At 41.6% G+C, this 17,696-nt stretch overlaps 1 protein-coding gene across 1 annotated transcript in view; it reads left to right on the forward strand.

The window, feature by feature from the left end:
* The first annotated feature begins 8,783 nt into the window (after positions 1 to 8,783).
* clpb (ClpB family mitochondrial disaggregase) overlaps positions 8,784 to 17,696 on the forward strand; it is a 34,669-nt gene continuing 25,756 nt past the window's right edge. Inside the window, exons 1-4 of the mRNA XM_083887351.1 lie at positions 8,784 to 9,370; positions 9,597 to 9,648; positions 12,165 to 12,251; positions 17,570 to 17,673. Coding sequence (XP_083743477.1) covers positions 8,908 to 9,370; positions 9,597 to 9,648; positions 12,165 to 12,251; positions 17,570 to 17,673 — 706 coding nt within the window. The 5' untranslated portion in view covers positions 8,784 to 8,907. The remainder of the gene's footprint in view (positions 9,371 to 9,596; positions 9,649 to 12,164; positions 12,252 to 17,569; positions 17,674 to 17,696) is intronic.

The following is a 17,696-nucleotide window of genomic DNA, read 5'->3' on the forward strand; positions in this document are numbered from 1 at the left end:
GGCTTTACTGTTATCGGGGTGGTGGTGGGGGGGGGGGCTAGAAAGTGGGAGGAGGACAGAGGGGAAGAGACTCCTGCTGGGCCCCGAGGAGACGTACGGTGATCCGTGGAAGCAGAGTGCAGCCTGAGAGAGCCGCCCTCCACCTTCTCTTCTTCTTCTTCGTCTGTGGGAAGAAACGCGTCTAATTCAATTTCCTCCTTGGAAGAAGCCGCACCGCGTCTTGTGATGATCTGTGTGCGCGTGAGTAGGTGCGAGCGTGCGCGCGCGCCTCCTCCTCCTCCTCCAACAAACAGACCCACCGCAACACACAATTTAAACACGCAAACACCTAAGTGTGAGCGAGCGCAGACCCGCACAGGTGAGAGCGCACGAAAAGGAGACAACGAAATGTCCAAAATGAAGAAAAACGAATGGGTGAAATGTGCCTTTAAGGCAGTTTATAACGGCGGTGGAATAAGTTAGAGCAGTTTACACCAACAGCTGCTCCACTGACAGACCTTATGTTTCCGCCTCTCTCGCGCGCTATCTCCTCGCTGTTGTTCGCTCTTCTTTCTTTCTCTCTCTCTCTCGCTCTCCGTCAGTTGTCTTCTCCTTTTTCTCTCTTTCGTGGGCTTATGAAGAATGGAAGCGTCTCTCCATCGCTGCGTCTCTGCTGTGGCAGGTGGAGGTGGAGGAGGAAGAGGAGGAGGAGGAGAAGGAGGAGAGAGGCTGAGCATGCAGCAGACGCAGAGGTGGGAACGCCTCCTCGTGTTGCCTTCAGGTGCTCGCCGTAAAACTGGAAACCACTGTGAGAATAACAAGATGGTTGCTAGAAAATAAAATATGTTTTATATATACAGTTCTCTGTATGGCACAAAACAAGTTTTCAATGTTTACAGAATAACAGGGAGTATTCTTCATGTCTTGTGTTGTGACATTACCTATATGACGTATATGACACAATACAAACAGAAGTTCACAAAAGTTTAGGTGTATGAAATGAATATGACCATGTGAAAACACACTAGAATAGAATATGCCTTTTTCCATCATGGACATGTTGACATGTTTCAGCAGGAGAAGCTACAGGTGGTACTGATAACTGTTTAACTACGGCTCTGTTCAGTTCATTTAAAGGTGCCATATGTAAGATTGTGGCCATAAACGGTTACTACATTCAAATTCAAAACACTGAGGTCTTTTAGGTTTCGTTTTCTGACGTAACTGGCAACCCATGGTTGCTCGGCAGCTGAGACTCTACGGCAATGATTGGTAGACGGCGGTAGGCGGCGCCACATGCCAAAACATGATTTCAAAACATAAACATGATTTGCAGTCTGCAAAATATTTTTTTTAATGCAAATATTTTGTCTGTACTGTTGTTGTTGGTGAGTTCAGTTTGTTATATGAACATTATTCCTGAGTCTCTGTGACATATTAGGAGGATTTTATGGCCAGTTGATTTAGATTTATTACATAATGCACCTTTAAGTCAGGAGCATGGACTCTGCTCAATGGAACTGAGACATGTTTTGTTTTTGTTTCATATTTACTGCTTACTCCTGAAAACAGTGGAATTAAAAATACCAAGAGACCACACAATACAAACCAACAAATACAAGAAAAGTTTAGGATGAGACTTGTTTTTCTTTTACCTTTGTGGCACTTGTTTGCTACTATATGCAACTGTAAGACATAACAAACAAAACAACTGACACAACTCCATCTTCTCACAAATATAATTTTAAAAAGTACTTAACAAATCCAACAAAATGAAAATAGTTTGTGTTTTATGTTCTGTAATAGCGGAGTAAAACTACAGTTCATGAAAACACCACCGTAACTTTAGTCTCCAGTGTCACTTTAAATGCTTTCATTAATCGCTGAAAATGTTAAATTGCAATATGAATCAACTCATTTGCAATTAAATTGCTGGTAAAAGTGTGTGCAGCATTAAGAGACTATTGCAATGCAAACATTGGTAAACAATTAACCAGTTCAATATCAGGTTAGAAACAATTACTATCTTTATGTTCTCACCCTTGCCTAAGAATGTGGCAGATAATATTTTAATTAATGATATTTCATGTGGCAATGCAAAGTAAATATTGTGCTGAACATTGACTAAAAATGGTCGGTGAATCACCGATCATATATATACATATATATACTATTTGATAGTGCTGTCAATGGTTGTTTTCTCTGGTTTACACAGCAGTCAGGAAACTCCTGTACGGATACTACTCTTCCCCACAGAACGTGAACGCAACCCGCGCTACCAGCCATGCAGACAAACCTCTCGGTGAAGAGCTCCGTGAAGTTGGCCCCCCACCCCCAATAAAACCATTTCACAATACTTGTAATCGATTGTGCTTCGTTTGTGCAGGTTTGTGCAGCAAAAATTTTCGTTTGTGCTGCTTTAGTTTTTGAGTTATTAACATGTTTATATCCAGCCCCCCATATCGTCCAAATGAGCTGAAAATGGTCTCGTTTGTTTCGGCTTCGTTTGTGCTGCTTTGTGCTGCAAAAATTTTCGTTTGTGCTACTTTAGTTTTTGAGATATTAAACATTATTTCAAAATGGGGCGCGCGCGCGCGTGCCCGCGCCGCACAGAGCGAGCCTCTTCAGCACTCGGTAGGTGAGGAAGAGGAGGATGAAGCAGAACCAGCCAGATTTGTCCAAATGAGCTGAAAATGGTCTCATTTGTTTGGGCTTCGTTTGTGCTGCTTAGTGCTGCAAAAAGTTTCGTTTGTGCTGCTTTAGTTTTTGAGATATTAATAAATCTATATTGTCACGCAGCCCCCCATATCCTCCAAATCAGCTGAAAATGGGCTCATTTGTTTGGGCTTCGTTTGTGCTGGTTTGTGCTGCAAAAAGTTTTGTTTGTGCTGCTTTAGTTTATGAAATATTAATAAATCTATATTGTCACGCAGCCATATCGTCCAAATCAGCTGAAAATGGTCTCATTTGTTCGTGCTTCGTTTGTGCTGCTTTACTTTACAGTACTGGGGTTAATATTAACCGTTTTCCGGGGTTTTAATTTTTTTGGACCTCCAGGCTCCACACCGGGACTTCCCCGGAGGTCTACCCGGCCCAGGGGGCCCCTGTCCCGGCCACAGCCACCGCCACACACCGCCCCTAAATCCTGGAAGTCAACACTTTGACATTGAAATAATGTTTAATATCTCAAAAACTAAAGCAGCACAAACGAAAATTTTTGCAGCACAAACCAGCACAAACGAAGCCGAAACAAACGAGACCATTTTCAGCTCATTTGGACGATATGGGGGGCTGGATATAAACATGTTAATAACTCAAAAACTAAAGCAGCACAAACGAAAATTTTTGCTGCACAAACCTGCACAAACGAAGCACAATCGATTACAAGTATTTTGAAATGGTTTTATTGGGGGTGGGGGGCCAACTTCACGGAGCTTCGGTAAAGTCGTTGGTTCAGGGAGCAGCGGGTGCGCGCCTGGCTCCCTTTGGCTGACGTGTAAAATAACTGAGAGTCTTTCCCTCTCTGTCTGCCATGACTTCCCATGAAGTGCTCACTGATGAACAATAATGATGTCATTTATTTGTAAGTGTCACTACTTACTATAGCCAGTCTGTTATAATCTCTGACTCAGGTTATCTCTCAAGTTAAAGTATATGACATTTGCTGTAGGTGTCTTTTAACTGGAATGTTGTGGGTTCAATTCCTGGCTCTGCGAGTCTATATGTGTCCTTGAGCAAGACACTTAACCCCATGTTGCAGTGTGTGAATGGCAAGATTGTGGTGTAAATAACGAGTAACAAAGATAGAAAAGGGTGGTGGAGTAAAAGTATAAGTTGCTAGAAATATAAATAAGAGAGTAAAGTACACATACGTGAATTTTGTACTCGAGTACAGTAACAAGGTATTTGTACTCTGGTATATCCCATGATCTCTTCCACTCAATTTGAACACCTTCAGGTTCATAAAAGTGCACTTTTCCTTTTTTTTTTTCCAGGAGTCACATATTCTCTGAAGTTCATGCAGACTTACCACCCTGTGGAGCTACTCAAACCTACATGGTCGGCACTTGTTATGAGCACACACACACAATGGCCACTATAATAATACTTTTTCATCAGTACTGCCTTTTCTATAAAAGAGCTTTTCCCTTTTTGAAAAAGCTCTGCCAAGTCACGCGGCCTCTCAATTCGCAAGGGCAACTGAGTGGACTCGATCTATTTTCGAGTGTCATGGAGAGAGAATCCCAATGCTCGCAGAAGCCTGGCCAGAGAATATACAGCGAAACGACTGAAAGAGGGCCTGAAAAGGAAATACTGGTGTTACCAGGTTACACTCTACCACCATGGAATGTAAATGGAATTAAATGTGGAATTAAAGCTGAGTGAGATAACATCACAGACAGTTACAAAACTGGATGCCGGCCCACCACCACCAATTACATAAGGAAGTTGCCTGACCTTCCGAGATGCCTCTCAGACGCTGCTTTATTTGCATATAATGCACTACAACAACCAGTAAAGAATATCTCTTTTGTGTCCGACAGGATCAGGACAGGATGAACATAGAAGTTAAAAAACTGTGTGTGTAGACCATGCCATCTCCAGCTTAAAACACCAAAGAACTTGTTGGAAGAACCCAGCAGGGAAGACATGGGCTAGGCACTGCCTAAGATATTTTGGTGGTGACTGAAGTGATGAGGATGGAGGAAGACAGGTTCCTGTAAATGGGATGTAGTGACCTGTGGAGGATACCCCAGCCAAGGTTGAGCTTTTGAATCAGAGCCACATACAATTCCTCTTCTAAGTCCCGCTAACCTGGCTTGATGGTTTGCTCGGAAGACAGCTGTGGCCTGTGTGGAATGGCACCTGCTCTGCGGCTGTAAGATCGTCTTGCTACATGGTTTGTTTCAGGTGGCAGCACGACCTGGTACTAAGGAAGTTGGCAATAGAAGAACATCTCAGAAAACCCCAATGCCAGTAGAAGCTGCTATTACGATTTATAACAGCTGAGCATCACAGAAAGGCCCAACAACAGAGCAAAGCAACAGTCCAGGTCCCAGGAAGTGACTGGTCAATGATGGCTGACCTCAACTCACAGCTGAAGTTTCCCAAGGTTGTCCTCTCAGCAGGGAAGCTGGAGAGCAACAACTTGCCCAGTGGAAGTTGTCTTGGTTTTGTAGGGCATTCAACCAAGTGCTTCCAGAGAGTCATCAGCTACACAGAAGCCAAAGACTGAAAAGCCATCAAAGTTCTGTCAGAAGAAGCTGAGAAGGGGGATTTTGGCTATGTGAAAGAGACAAGAGCTGGGGGACATAGTAGAACCTGGGCGTCAAAAGGGAGGGTCAGGGACACCGCTAACTGTTGCCCTACCATCCTAAGATGAACTGCAATTAAAGGGGCAAATCATCAAAGAAGGATTGCTCTCAGCTCACGACCCTGCAGCTGGTGCCCAGGAACGGGCGGAGGTGCGACAAGTGAAAATGCTTGGCAGGGAATTACACCACGTGTAAACGCAGCACAACAGACTTTTTTTTTCTTTGACAAACACAGGTAACATTTACAACATTGCCTGGGGCTGCACATCAGCTCCACACAGGCCTCACAGGTCTCCCCAGGCTGTTATACATACTGGCTCACGAGATCAGCATACAGAGACTGTACTTGTTAGGGTAATCAGACTCATCTATGTTTGCTCATCCACTGAGGTCTGTGTTCTGTACAGCTGACTGCCTCGAGCCATAACTGTTGACTGTAACAGTGACTGCAGTGAAAATGCTTTACAATCAGCTATATATATAGGCCTAAACATATCAACAGGCTTGCGTGTGTGTGAATTGAGCTGTATTTTCTGGTGAGAGTGGATTTATAGTGTACAATATTAAACCACTCCTGGAGCATTTAGATGAGATGACTGTTTAAAGGTGCCTGCCAGTGGATGTATGATGTCAGAGCATGTTGTCCTCGACGAGTGCACATATTGTGAGGCCCAGTGGGCCTGAATTGTATTTCAGTCTCAATAAAATTCAATTTTCAACAACACAGTGTTTCCATTATTACACTGTGACTGCCATAGAGGTGCAGATGATGACAAGAAAATCCATCACAGCTTTCTCAAGATTCCAGACTCACCAGTGATCCAATTAAAATAGACATTCTTCTCTGTAACTGATATACAATTGTTTTTGTTTTTTTAAATAAATGTAATTATGGTATCTGCATAATTGCCTGCTGAAACATAACATCAGTAGTATGTTATTATCGGAAGAGAACCAGATGCTTTATTTATCTGGATTACTTCCCCTCCACTTTGAGGGTATGCAATTGTTTTGTTCTTTCTGATATTGGAGCTGTTTATGATTTCAGGTCTATTGAGTTTTCCTCAATAATAATAATCTTTTTTATCTTACATGTTCCCCGTTGAAGTTACAAAAAAGCAGGTCAAGCATGAAAACACCCACATTAATAGATGAGTGTGTTTACACTACACAGAAAGGCAGCAAATAAAAAAAAACACTAACTGTTATTGTTAAACAGGAATTAACAGTTCCTCTCGAAGATTTACGCCAACTTTCCCGCTTTGTTGCACCCTTGACAACACAGCTTTTCACATGATGGATGATTAGCAGAGGTGAGGAGACAACGAATAAAAAGAATCTATGGTAAATATTTCAGAAAAAATAAGGTCACTTATTTCATCCAAAGAAAAAGAGGAAGAAAAAATGATTGCCATGGCTCCATGCCACTGGATTTAGAAATGCTGGTCTAGACATTAAAAATGCATACATGAGAGAAGGCAGCTGAAATTGATTCAGGCCTATTTAAGGCACTGAAATTAAATAACAGGAATTATTTATGAAAGCTATATTTGACTTGAAGAACTTCCAAGTGATGCAGAAGAACATAAAACATTCCTGTATGGATGTTTATATAAAGCTATGTATACACCGCAGTTTTCTTATTGTATCCTTTTCTGTCATATATGGGGATGTAAAAAAAAAAAAAGTGGTTGATTTCAGTATTATACAAGTGTAAGGTCAAAGTCTGATTAGTTTTGTCGCCATCTGGGGGCCAGTTTAAACAAGACAACAACAGCTTTTCATCAATGTTTTGTCAATGAAAGCTCCAGAAAGTAGACAGTTGCCTTTCATGTGTTTCACTGAGAGGATGCTAGACTTCACAGCTGTTTTAGAATGTTCTTTTTGACATATTATGATGATTCAGGGCCTCCGTGAGGTTAATTTAAGTCAGAACAATGTGGCAGAGGGGTGACTGCAATGCCGGAGGCAGTATTTTCAGGATAGCACCAGGAGTGTGAAATTAATTTTACTTTTGACGTGAACAGTTATGAATGCTTGAATTACACAATGAAATTTGTGTTAGCTGCTCTCAGGGTACTCGAGCCATTTTGTTGTAGTGTGGGACAATGTTTTTCTTCGTTTTAATTCAAAACGCTTCAAAGGAGCCACCGTGACGCACTTCCTAAATCCACCGAACTCAATTAAAAAAGGGAGCAATTTATGCTCCGTTAATTTAATGAATTCAGTGTTTATACTGACCAAACCAGAGTGGGTTATTTCTTAAATTGTACATTGTTATTTGAGATTATTGCGTTTTTGGTTCGAAGTTTGGTGTCTTTTTCTGGTTAAAACGTGAGGCACAACTAGCTTCCTAATTTACAAAACGTTGTAGTTGATGTCCTACTGGATGACGTAGTTTGGCTCCTCCCCGTTTTCCTCCTGCACAGCCAACCGGAAGGCGCCTGCTTTTCATATTACAGCACAGTCTCGAAAGTATGTGAGATTTTTGTCCTTTTTCGAGTTAAATGTCGCTCTGGATCCACCGGGATGTGATTGCTCTTCGTATGCGCCGTCTCTTCTCGACACTTAAACACTTGGGTCACACGAAACCATGACTAAGACAAAACAGGCGAGGAGCTGCTATATATTGCCTCGATCGGAACGTTTTAAAGTGCCCGGATGAGCCTCGGTGGTCCGGGGTGCAGGCTTCAAACCTGTAGCTGCTTAGCGGCAGAGTGGTTCAATTCCACCTTTCGGGCGTGAGAATGTGGCAAGAAAAATGACTATTGATCGCTTTCATTGTGATTATGAATATCGTTTTGAACATTTAATCTGTAGAAGTTCTGTACCGGTTTTCTTTGGTCATTCCACACATGACGAAGATGCGCATAACATATGTAATAATAATGTATTATCAATGTGTAATGACATTTTTCACTTTTCTTCATCAGCTGCGAACAGTTGAATTAAAATGAAATTCAAAATTGTGTAATAATCCTTTTACCTGTTGCCCATGTTTTGTTGGAAATTACCAGGTTTACAGCGATTTCAATGAATGCCTGGAATATTTGTATTCTCACTCGCTGCACAATGTGCTGAAATTGTGGTTTTGTGTTTAATCATTTTTGGTCAAGCATGTTTAATCTAATACTGGACATAGTGAGACAGCCCACGTCTTCAGAAATACAATAATAATAACTATAATAAAAGGTTCAAGTCCTTTTAATCAAAGGTTTAAGTGAACACGAAGTGTAAACAGTGTCATGTCATAGTGATGATACTTCATAGAGATATTTTGCAACGTTTGAAATACATTTTGTAGTATCAAACAGTTTATTTTAAAGTTAAATACTGGATTTTACAGTGTTACAGATTACAGTAGTCTTGCCACATGTGACTGCCAGAGAAGCTTCCAGTAAAACAGCATTTCCCAGCATGCAACGCGAGCTCTAGCGACATCCTCACTGCATGTTACGATGAGGTTTGTTTTCGTCATTGTAAACTGAAGCGTAACGGCTGTCTCTTCTGAGTTGACGCGGGATATCGTACCTGTGGGATATCGTTTCTCCTCTGGACTTACTATCAGACTAGGGGATTCATCCCCGCTCATATATTTGGTGAGTGTATCGCCATGTTGTCATCTGTTCCCACACGGCTACTTGCGCGAAGGTCGCGCAGCCTGTCGCCGTGCAGCCGTGTACTGCAGACCAGCGCTGGCGGAGCCGCGTGTCACGGCATCCGCGAGACACCTGCGACAACGGAGGCGAACCGCAACCCCATAGTGTCCACCTCCCGGGTCTCCAGGAGGGGCATTTTAGTCGAGGACACCGTCGGAGCCAGTGTCAACCCGTCGGTGCAGTACCACCACCTCGCCCCTAGATGGCTGTCCAGCTTGGAGAATCGCCGCAACTCCTGGGCAGCTCTGGCCAGCAGGGGGCGCAACAATAACCGTTACTGGGAGGAGAGCGGACAGGGCGGCGGAGACGAGGGCCAAGGAACAGGTGAAGGAGGCAGCCGGGCAGGAGTGGCCTCTGCCGGTGTACTGTCTGCTGCAGCCGTGGCCCTATGTCTGAAGAAAGAATCTGATAGCAAAGGTAGACTTTCATCAGCACACTTTAATGTGTATTAAAGTATATATTATATTTATTTTCCTGTTAATAATCGTTATGTATAGACAATACAATACAAAAAATAATTATTATACTGTGAATTTGATTTGTCTTTTTAAAAAAAGAAGCAAATAATTATCTATTTAGGTTTTTTATAATGTTTTCTTACCTGCAGCTTTTTCTGAATCTCTCGTCTTTATCTGTAATCAAGGTGATGCTCTTCTGGAAGCAGCAAGGACCAACAATGTTCAAGATGTGACCAGGTATTGCACACAATCCTGTGTTCTCTGGATAATATGGCCCAAACATTTTTTTGAAATAATTCAATATCCATAGTTATCCTGATAAATGTCAGACATTTAAAGCTGTAACTTGTAAATATTTGTAAACAATGCTGATTAACTAGGGGTGTGGATCACAGGGTACCTCACGATAAGATACGTGATACATGGTCCACGATACCAATAATATCACGATACAACGACTCTATAATAATCAACATGTTAAAAGTGCAGGATTTCTCGATTCACAACATAGAGAACAATGCAATCATAGATGGCAGACTTCACCCCATTCACGCAACAAGCATCTGGCGGCCTCTGTTGGTCATATTGGCAAGTGCAAGTGTGGAAGCACAAACAAACACTGTCGGCTTATACACCACAACACTCCTAACATCTTATCCTTTATAGTATTTATGTACAGCATGAAGAAACATCTCTGACTGACCACTTGAACCACATGATATAAACTTACTTGCAGGCGAGTAACTGCAGTAAAATGTAAACATACCTTTCCAGTGTTTTTTCCGTTAACAAACAGAACAACAGAAGACAACAGAACATTAGAATTGTCAAGTGGTAAGTGTAGGCTGAAGCTAAAGTTAATTTACACCTACCACTCTGACCTTTCAAAATCATAATTTTACAACAAGAAAGCCAAGAAAGCAATTTTATCATTTGTAGTTGTAGTTCCAGTAGTAACCAGCAGGTGGAAGGAAAGGACCATCTGACTGTCGTGTTTTTTGAGGACTGGCTATGGTTAAAGGTATGGTTTAAATAAATGGAAGTCAACCATAACCCACACAATTCATATTTGCATGTATGGCTGGTTTGAAACACCAATTTAATTGTGTTTCTATCTCTATTTGTTTGTGTGTGCGTGCGTGCGTGCGTGCGTGAGAGCATCATTTAACATGCTTGTTGGGTCCCATCTGTCTTGCTGATTGTGTTACAAAACTTGAAGGCAGTTGATGGTGATTGACACAAGTGCACACACTCTGTATCCGCTGGATAAATGCACTGACTGGGCCTCTTTGTGACAGCAAAATATTAATGTGTCTACTGTGTCACAAATAAGTATTAGTTTGGTTACAGTGGCAGGGACACGTCACTAATAATGTTGGCATGTGGTTAGTTTTTACTGTTAGTATTGCTGCTCCTCACCAGGATGAACAATCCTGATTATTGTAAATATCCGTTTTAATTGTATTAAATGAATGATTGTTGTGTGTGATCTAGTCTAGTGTTGTTGGGGGTCTTGGGATCCAAATCCATGTACTTGAGTGTGTGCATACATGCTGTGCGACTCCCACGTGCAGGCTTGGGTTACCTGCGCCCATGTGGCAGATGGTGTAGGTGAGAGTGCAGAGAGACACAGACAGATCGTCAGCAGGTCACAGATGTGTTAAGTGCTTCGGTTGAGTTTGTAGAAAAGTGTCAGGGTGTGTCTGCCTCTGAAAGGCAGCCAACAGAGCACAGGTTTTGTTTTCACTCATTTAACTTTTTAAGGTTTGCTGCTGGAATGCATGCATAGTATTTAATATTTTAAAACATGGGCTAAATAGTCAGTGTTTGTCCTTGAAGTGTTATTATTTCTGGGGAAGAAAAGCCAGTGAAACGATCACAATCATTATTTTAACCTGGTTATACAAGCTCTGACTTTCCACAGTGTTCTTCTACTCAAGCCTCTGGTAAAGTTAAAGCACAAGGAGTTGCGTAATGTGACTGCATTGACACAGAATGTGTATGTAGCTGTGGTGATCATGAGCCTCTGACTCTCCTATCAAAACTGATAATGCAGGCAATGAAAACAGAGCCACAGTGCACCAGAGATGAGTGCAGAGCAGACAGAGGCCACAGTGTTGACTGTAAACACACACACTCACTGTCTGCCTGCTCAGCACAGGAGACGACAGACGGATCACTTACTCTCCATCACACTCACACACACGTATGAGACGGTGTTCCTCCAGTACCTGATGTCATACCCTCAGGGAGAAAACTACACACACCTGGCTTTACACCACACACACTTAACCCGTCAAGGAACAAGTGTGTGGCGTTAGATAAAGACAAAGACGTTGTGTGTGCGTTGAGCGTATGTTTCATGACGTTGTGTCTTTGATACAATCTCAAGCAGAAGGCCTCCTATAATTCCATTTTAATGTGTTATTTTTTTTATTTTTAATATGAACAAATTGGGCTGGGTGATATGGCCAAAAACATCATCATGACAAAGAAATAATAATATTTCACAGATCTGAGGAAAAGCAACCAAACCAGTGATGGGTTGTGTCTCAAAGTGTGTCTTGCCTTTAAACATTCAATTGATATAAATGTAATATTTGCCACATTGTGAATGAAGAATATTACATTGAAATAATATTTATTATAACATCATTATACTGTATCTCTAAATGTACACCATTCCAGACATTTCCCATTCAAATGTGAAATTATTAAATAGTAAATCCTTTTGTGTCTCATTTTCTCACCAGGCTGCTAAAGGAAGGGGTGGACCCAAATCACCGCCACAGTCTCGGATGGTCCGCTCTCATGGTGGCCGCCATGAACCGACAGCACAGGTCTGTGTGTGTGTGTGTGTGGTTTTTTTTATGGAACTAAACCTACTTAACAAGTCCTAATGTTCCGCAGCTTTGAGACGCAGGCCGTGCTGAGCATTATGTGAACAGTAATGCAGTGTTTTGGTGTCACACAGCTGTCTACGCGAGTTGGCTTTTGAGCATATGTCATCCGTGTCCCCTGCTCCAGTTGTTACAGTAGGTCTTCAGAAGTGCAAAGTGTGACTTTCAGACTGACAGACGGTCTTTACCCGTTCCTCCATCTCTGTGTCCCAACAAATTAAATTAGCCTCCTGGCCCTCAGAACACACAACACAGAGAGGGGCCGAGGTTAAAGCTGGGCCAAATCCAATTTACCAGCCCTTTTTTTTCCTCCTCCATCAGGGCTGTTGGTCACTTTTTTTGTTCATGGGCCTCATGAGCCCGTGAGAAGTATAACATTAAATTTAAATATGAAAATAGCTTTAATGTCAGGGTTACAGCCTTGTGTCAGTGTCTTCTAATACTTTGATATTGATATAAAGTGATAATTAAAAAAAAGTAAATGATTGATATTTGGTTATTAGTTTTATCCATTTAGCTAAAAAAAAAGTTTAAAAAATGAGGAGTTGTTTTTAAATGATTGTTAATTTGGATTATGTATGGATGAAAGAAGTGATTTGTCGATGCCACCTTTGACTCTCTTTTGACTCTTGATAACAATTTGTCTTCTGGTTTGGAGATGTTTAATTAAAAATTTGAATTATTGTGAACCATGCTGACTAACTCGAACAAAACTACTAACGTGGACATGCTTTAATAATTTCACACAGTCAATATTTACATGTTAGGCTGGTTAGAAACATATTATATACCAATTTAATTGTGCGTTTATATCTGTATGAATGTGTGTGTGTGTGTGTGTGTGTGTGTGTGTGTGTGTGTTATGAGCGCTATAACTCAGCTAGGCAGTGACACTCCACTGTGTTTAATCCTGTCTTGCAGCAGCCCCCAATGAGCCGTAACTGCTGCAGGGAAGACACAACATCAGTTCACATGCACGTGTACACGCGCACACACACACCCATTATTTCCACTCCTAAAACATCCACAAACACAAGTGAAGATTGCATATGCAAGTACATAAAGATTCACATACACACAAAACGTGGAGTTCATACAGGCCAACTATCTATTACTCAGCCACACGCACAACTTTATTTGCAGCAGTTAAGTGAAAACACAGGGAACATTACTCATGACCAGGGTCTAGCCTGTAGCCACAGTGTCAGTATAGTTCTTATTGTTGAATTATTTCTACCCTCCCTCACTGTATATTTATATGTTACTGGTCCAGAAGTGACAACTGGGTTTCAAGAGACGTAAGATTTCGTGCAGTGGCTGTCCTTCCTCTGCTGTGTTTAGGGGTCGAGGTGCGGCTGTGTGAGAGGATCAGGGATGGGTTAAGGGTGAGACATCAGGGGGCGTGTATTAGCTTAGTTTTGATGTGGGGCTAAATCAGGAGGTTGCGGGGCTTTGCTCACTGTTTGCACTCTTTAACACACAATACCCATCTCCATCTCTCTTTCTCTCCGTCCGTCCCTCCCTCGCTGCATTCACGTGCACAATGAGCGCTCAGCCGAGTGAAACGCCTGTTGACCGTTCCAACCTGTCGGCCAAGTGACTTGATGGTGAGGGAGGAGTCCAGAAACAAGGGATGACGGAAAGAAAGGACAAGTGGCTCATTGGGGAAAGAGAGGGAGAGAATAGTTTTAGGTGTGGAGAGAGTGATATGGAGTGGGATTATGGGGTTGGGGCTCAGATTAACTGGACATAATAGCAGGGGAAAGCTCTCCCTGTGAAATATTATCATAATGTAGTCACTTTTATACGTCGTCGCTTCTTATGTGCATTCTTCTAAGTACACTAAATCACATTCCCTCAGGTGGCAGCAAACTGCAGCTTTAAAAGCACCTACTAAGAAACCTCACAGGGTTTAATGTGTAATGATTGTCAACACATGCACACCACTGAATGATGAAGTTTTAAGTCGTAAAATTTCAGCAAAATAAAGAGTTAAACGTTGGACGTGGACACTTCTCTTAGGACGAAGGAATACATGCATGCAATTACCATTTACCTTTAATGAGAGCCTGCATATACAGTAGATGATATAAAAATATACAAACATCAAATCTACCTTCTGAAGGTGCAGGGCTGGCAGAATATAAAGTGCAAAAAGGCCCTGGTTACTCCATGCCACTTGTATGAGAACAATGTTTTAAACTGGTGAGGTCAAAATGATTTTACAGATGTCAGGTCAGTCTCAAGTATATGTAATGTCATGATATAATGACAAATTATCCCAAGAAATAAATTGCAGTCCCATATTTAAATCTAATCTGAATGCGAATGTCATTAAATTGTTTTACTATAGTAATTATAAAATAGTAACTATATTATTGAATCATTTAGGTGTGATCGTCTCGATTGAAGTCACATGCATGTGTTCTCACTGTATATGTCCTTTGCTAATGTCATTCTCTTGGTGGCATCTGCCTGACCCCAGGTGTGCAGTGAGGTCAATTTAGGTCCAGCGTCTGGGCCAGGTGGTCAGAGACATGGATGGTCAGTTCAGCTCAGGTGTCTTTTATAGCAGTGGAGAGACGGAAGTGTCTGTTTCCTGCCTTCCCTCCAGGGCAGGATGGGAAACTAACACCAGTCGAGTGCTGGCAAAACCTCAGACCGAGCTACCAGCCTTGGCATCAAATGTGTTAAACAAGGAGCGGTCATCACTGAAACAAACTTAAGCTACAAAAGCAGACTGAAGAAGCAAGGAAACTATCTTTGTAGTGGCTTTTCAGTGTCCTTTTGGAGATAAAGAAAACATGCATTTACTTTGCAGATGATTTCGTTTGGATGACTACAACATTTTATCACAAAGTTTGTATTTTTTACTTTTGTCTCAGTCTCTTAAATGGGAGTTTAACCTAATTAACCTCTGCATGCCTTCAGTTTGACTTTAAATTAGTGCTGCAACTCTCCTTGTAAATGTCCCAAATAAAGTTAGCCACTTGATCATCAGTTGATTAGTAAAACTAAAAAGTGTTTTCAAAAGCTCATTAGTTTTAGCACTAGCCTTAATAATTAAATTTTATCTCTTTCATGTTTTAGCTGCACTTCTCTCCTTTCATCCACTCCTCCTCCTCCTCTTCCTCTGGAGTTTTTCTCTCTTTATCCCTTCGTGTTTACCTTTCTGATGCCATTAACCCTTTTCAGACCATCTAATTTCTTCAGACAACTCTGCCCAGCCTCGTGTGACCAACCATAGTGTGCGTATCTGTATGTGTTTCGGAGCATGCATCTATGTGTTTGTAGAAGTGCTTGCAAGGGTGAGAGGAGAGCCCTCTGTGGGTCACGGCCCACTGCTGCCCCCCCACCACAGTGATACAGTAACAAAGGGAGACCTCCTGATCGTCCTTTCATAGCCCCTCAGCAAGGTCAGACACAAAGACGTGGTCAGACTGTTCTCAGCCTCGCTGTCCCACAGGAACACGCATGTTCTGACCAAGTCTGCTCTGCTTTTTGCCATTTTAATGGAGCTAAAGGGAAACTTAGGTTTCTTTAGTTTTACTTACCTCGGAGTCGGTTGTTTCAACACTCAGCTGGCATTTAAAGCTCTGTTGTTCCTGACATGGATTAGAAATTCTTTGTAAAACTAAAATGATTATTCCACTAATTTAGTCACCAATAATTTTGAGGATCTACCGACAGTAATTTGCAGATTCTGTCTTTTTAACAGTAGAAAGACACTGGGCTTAGATTATTTATCAGATAAAATAAGACATTTGAATATGTCACTTGGGATCTGGGAAAGTACAGTTTTGTTTCTTTGGTCTGGTACAGATTTTAGAAAGAAAAATCCAGATGAATATCAGTGGAAAACCGTTTTCTGTCTCTAATTCAATTTATCACAGGCTTTAGTTTCTCTTTGTCAAATGCTGGTAGCCGTCCGACTGAAGCTACACTGCTCTATCACTGAGGTCAAATCCTTTGTCATGTCTTATTTTAAAGAACACAGATTCACCTAAAGAATTGCAACAGCATGTGTAATGACCATGCGGTTGCTCAAAAAGGGAGTCTCACCCTCTTATTACTAATCTCTTTGCTGAATGTTGTACTTTTAAGGCCTCTGATATTACCATATAGCTGAAAATTATCCATCATTGGCTGCATTACATAGTCACAGGTTTAATGACGGCCAGCAGCGTACTGACAGGGTTCATGTTTCGGCCATTACCCTTGTTCTCACTCTCTCCCAGTCTGCACAGACGCGCTAGCTAGCTTTTGTGTGCACGTCTGTGTCTCAATGTCAAAGCCATCGCTCATGTCCATGGTGGTAAATGTAAAGTGTGTGCTCTGTAGACGGAGATACGGTACCTGGAATGTCCGCTGGGTCACAGTGAGTGGTGTTGCCGAGGTTCTCGTGTTTGTTCAATAAGGCGGTACACGCTCCAATGAAGGACTACACACACAAACACACACGGACCCCCCAACTGCACCGGAAACAGGCCTGACCCTTGCTCATCCAGTGTACACACACATGTACATGTGACGATGCAAATGAGTGTGTGGTGGAGGAACGAGTTGTGGTCATTTGAGGAAGTGGTTGTTTGCATCTACGCCTACGCGTTTGTCTTCTTACCTTAGTCTAAATTTACGTCAAATTTTTGGTACTTGGGCCAAAGAAGTAGATCAAACCGGTCTTTCTTAAATAACTTCCAAATCCCAATCAGGCTGCTGTGAGGGAAATGTGGTGTCTGTGTACTTTCATTTTGTCTTGACAAGACAGTTCAAAATATGCTTATTAGGGGTTGCCGAGTGCTTTTTGAGAGCATCAGCTTCATTGGACTCTGCATTTTCTTGGGTCCTGATGAAAATACCTGCCTTTCTCTCTCTTTCCTCTTTATTACATTCTCTGGGTGAGGGCACAAAAAGTGCCATTACAGTTGAAAAACCTGGCATGAATATCTTAGTATGTCAAATGCATCACATATAGGTTAAACCACAGATTTGGATCTTTACCCATTGTGTAATATACTTTCTTTTGCTCATTTACTAACGAAATCACCAGATAAGCAAATCCAATTATTGGCTCATATTCATTTATTTTTACTGTAGCAACAGTAATTAAAATGTCTCATTTAAGACGTAATTATTTATAAACGGGAAAAATTATCCGGCATCAGTGGTTGCACGTACTGAATTGTTTTCATTGAAATATAATACTTTTCTGTGTGTAGGTTTGAATGTATTTAATTCTTAATTCTTATTCTTTACAGTGTGGTGAAGGTTCTTCTCAAAGCCGGTGCTGACCCAAACACTGGGGATCATTTCAACAATGTTTACGACACTTCACGGGAAAAAGGCATCCACTCCCTGGAAGGTAAAAAAAAGAAAAAAGAATAA

Source organism: Microchirus variegatus (genome assembly GCF_963457635.1).
Source record: "Microchirus variegatus genome assembly, chromosome: 3".
NCBI classification, from domain to species: domain Eukaryota; kingdom Metazoa; phylum Chordata; class Actinopteri; order Pleuronectiformes; family Soleidae; genus Microchirus; species Microchirus variegatus.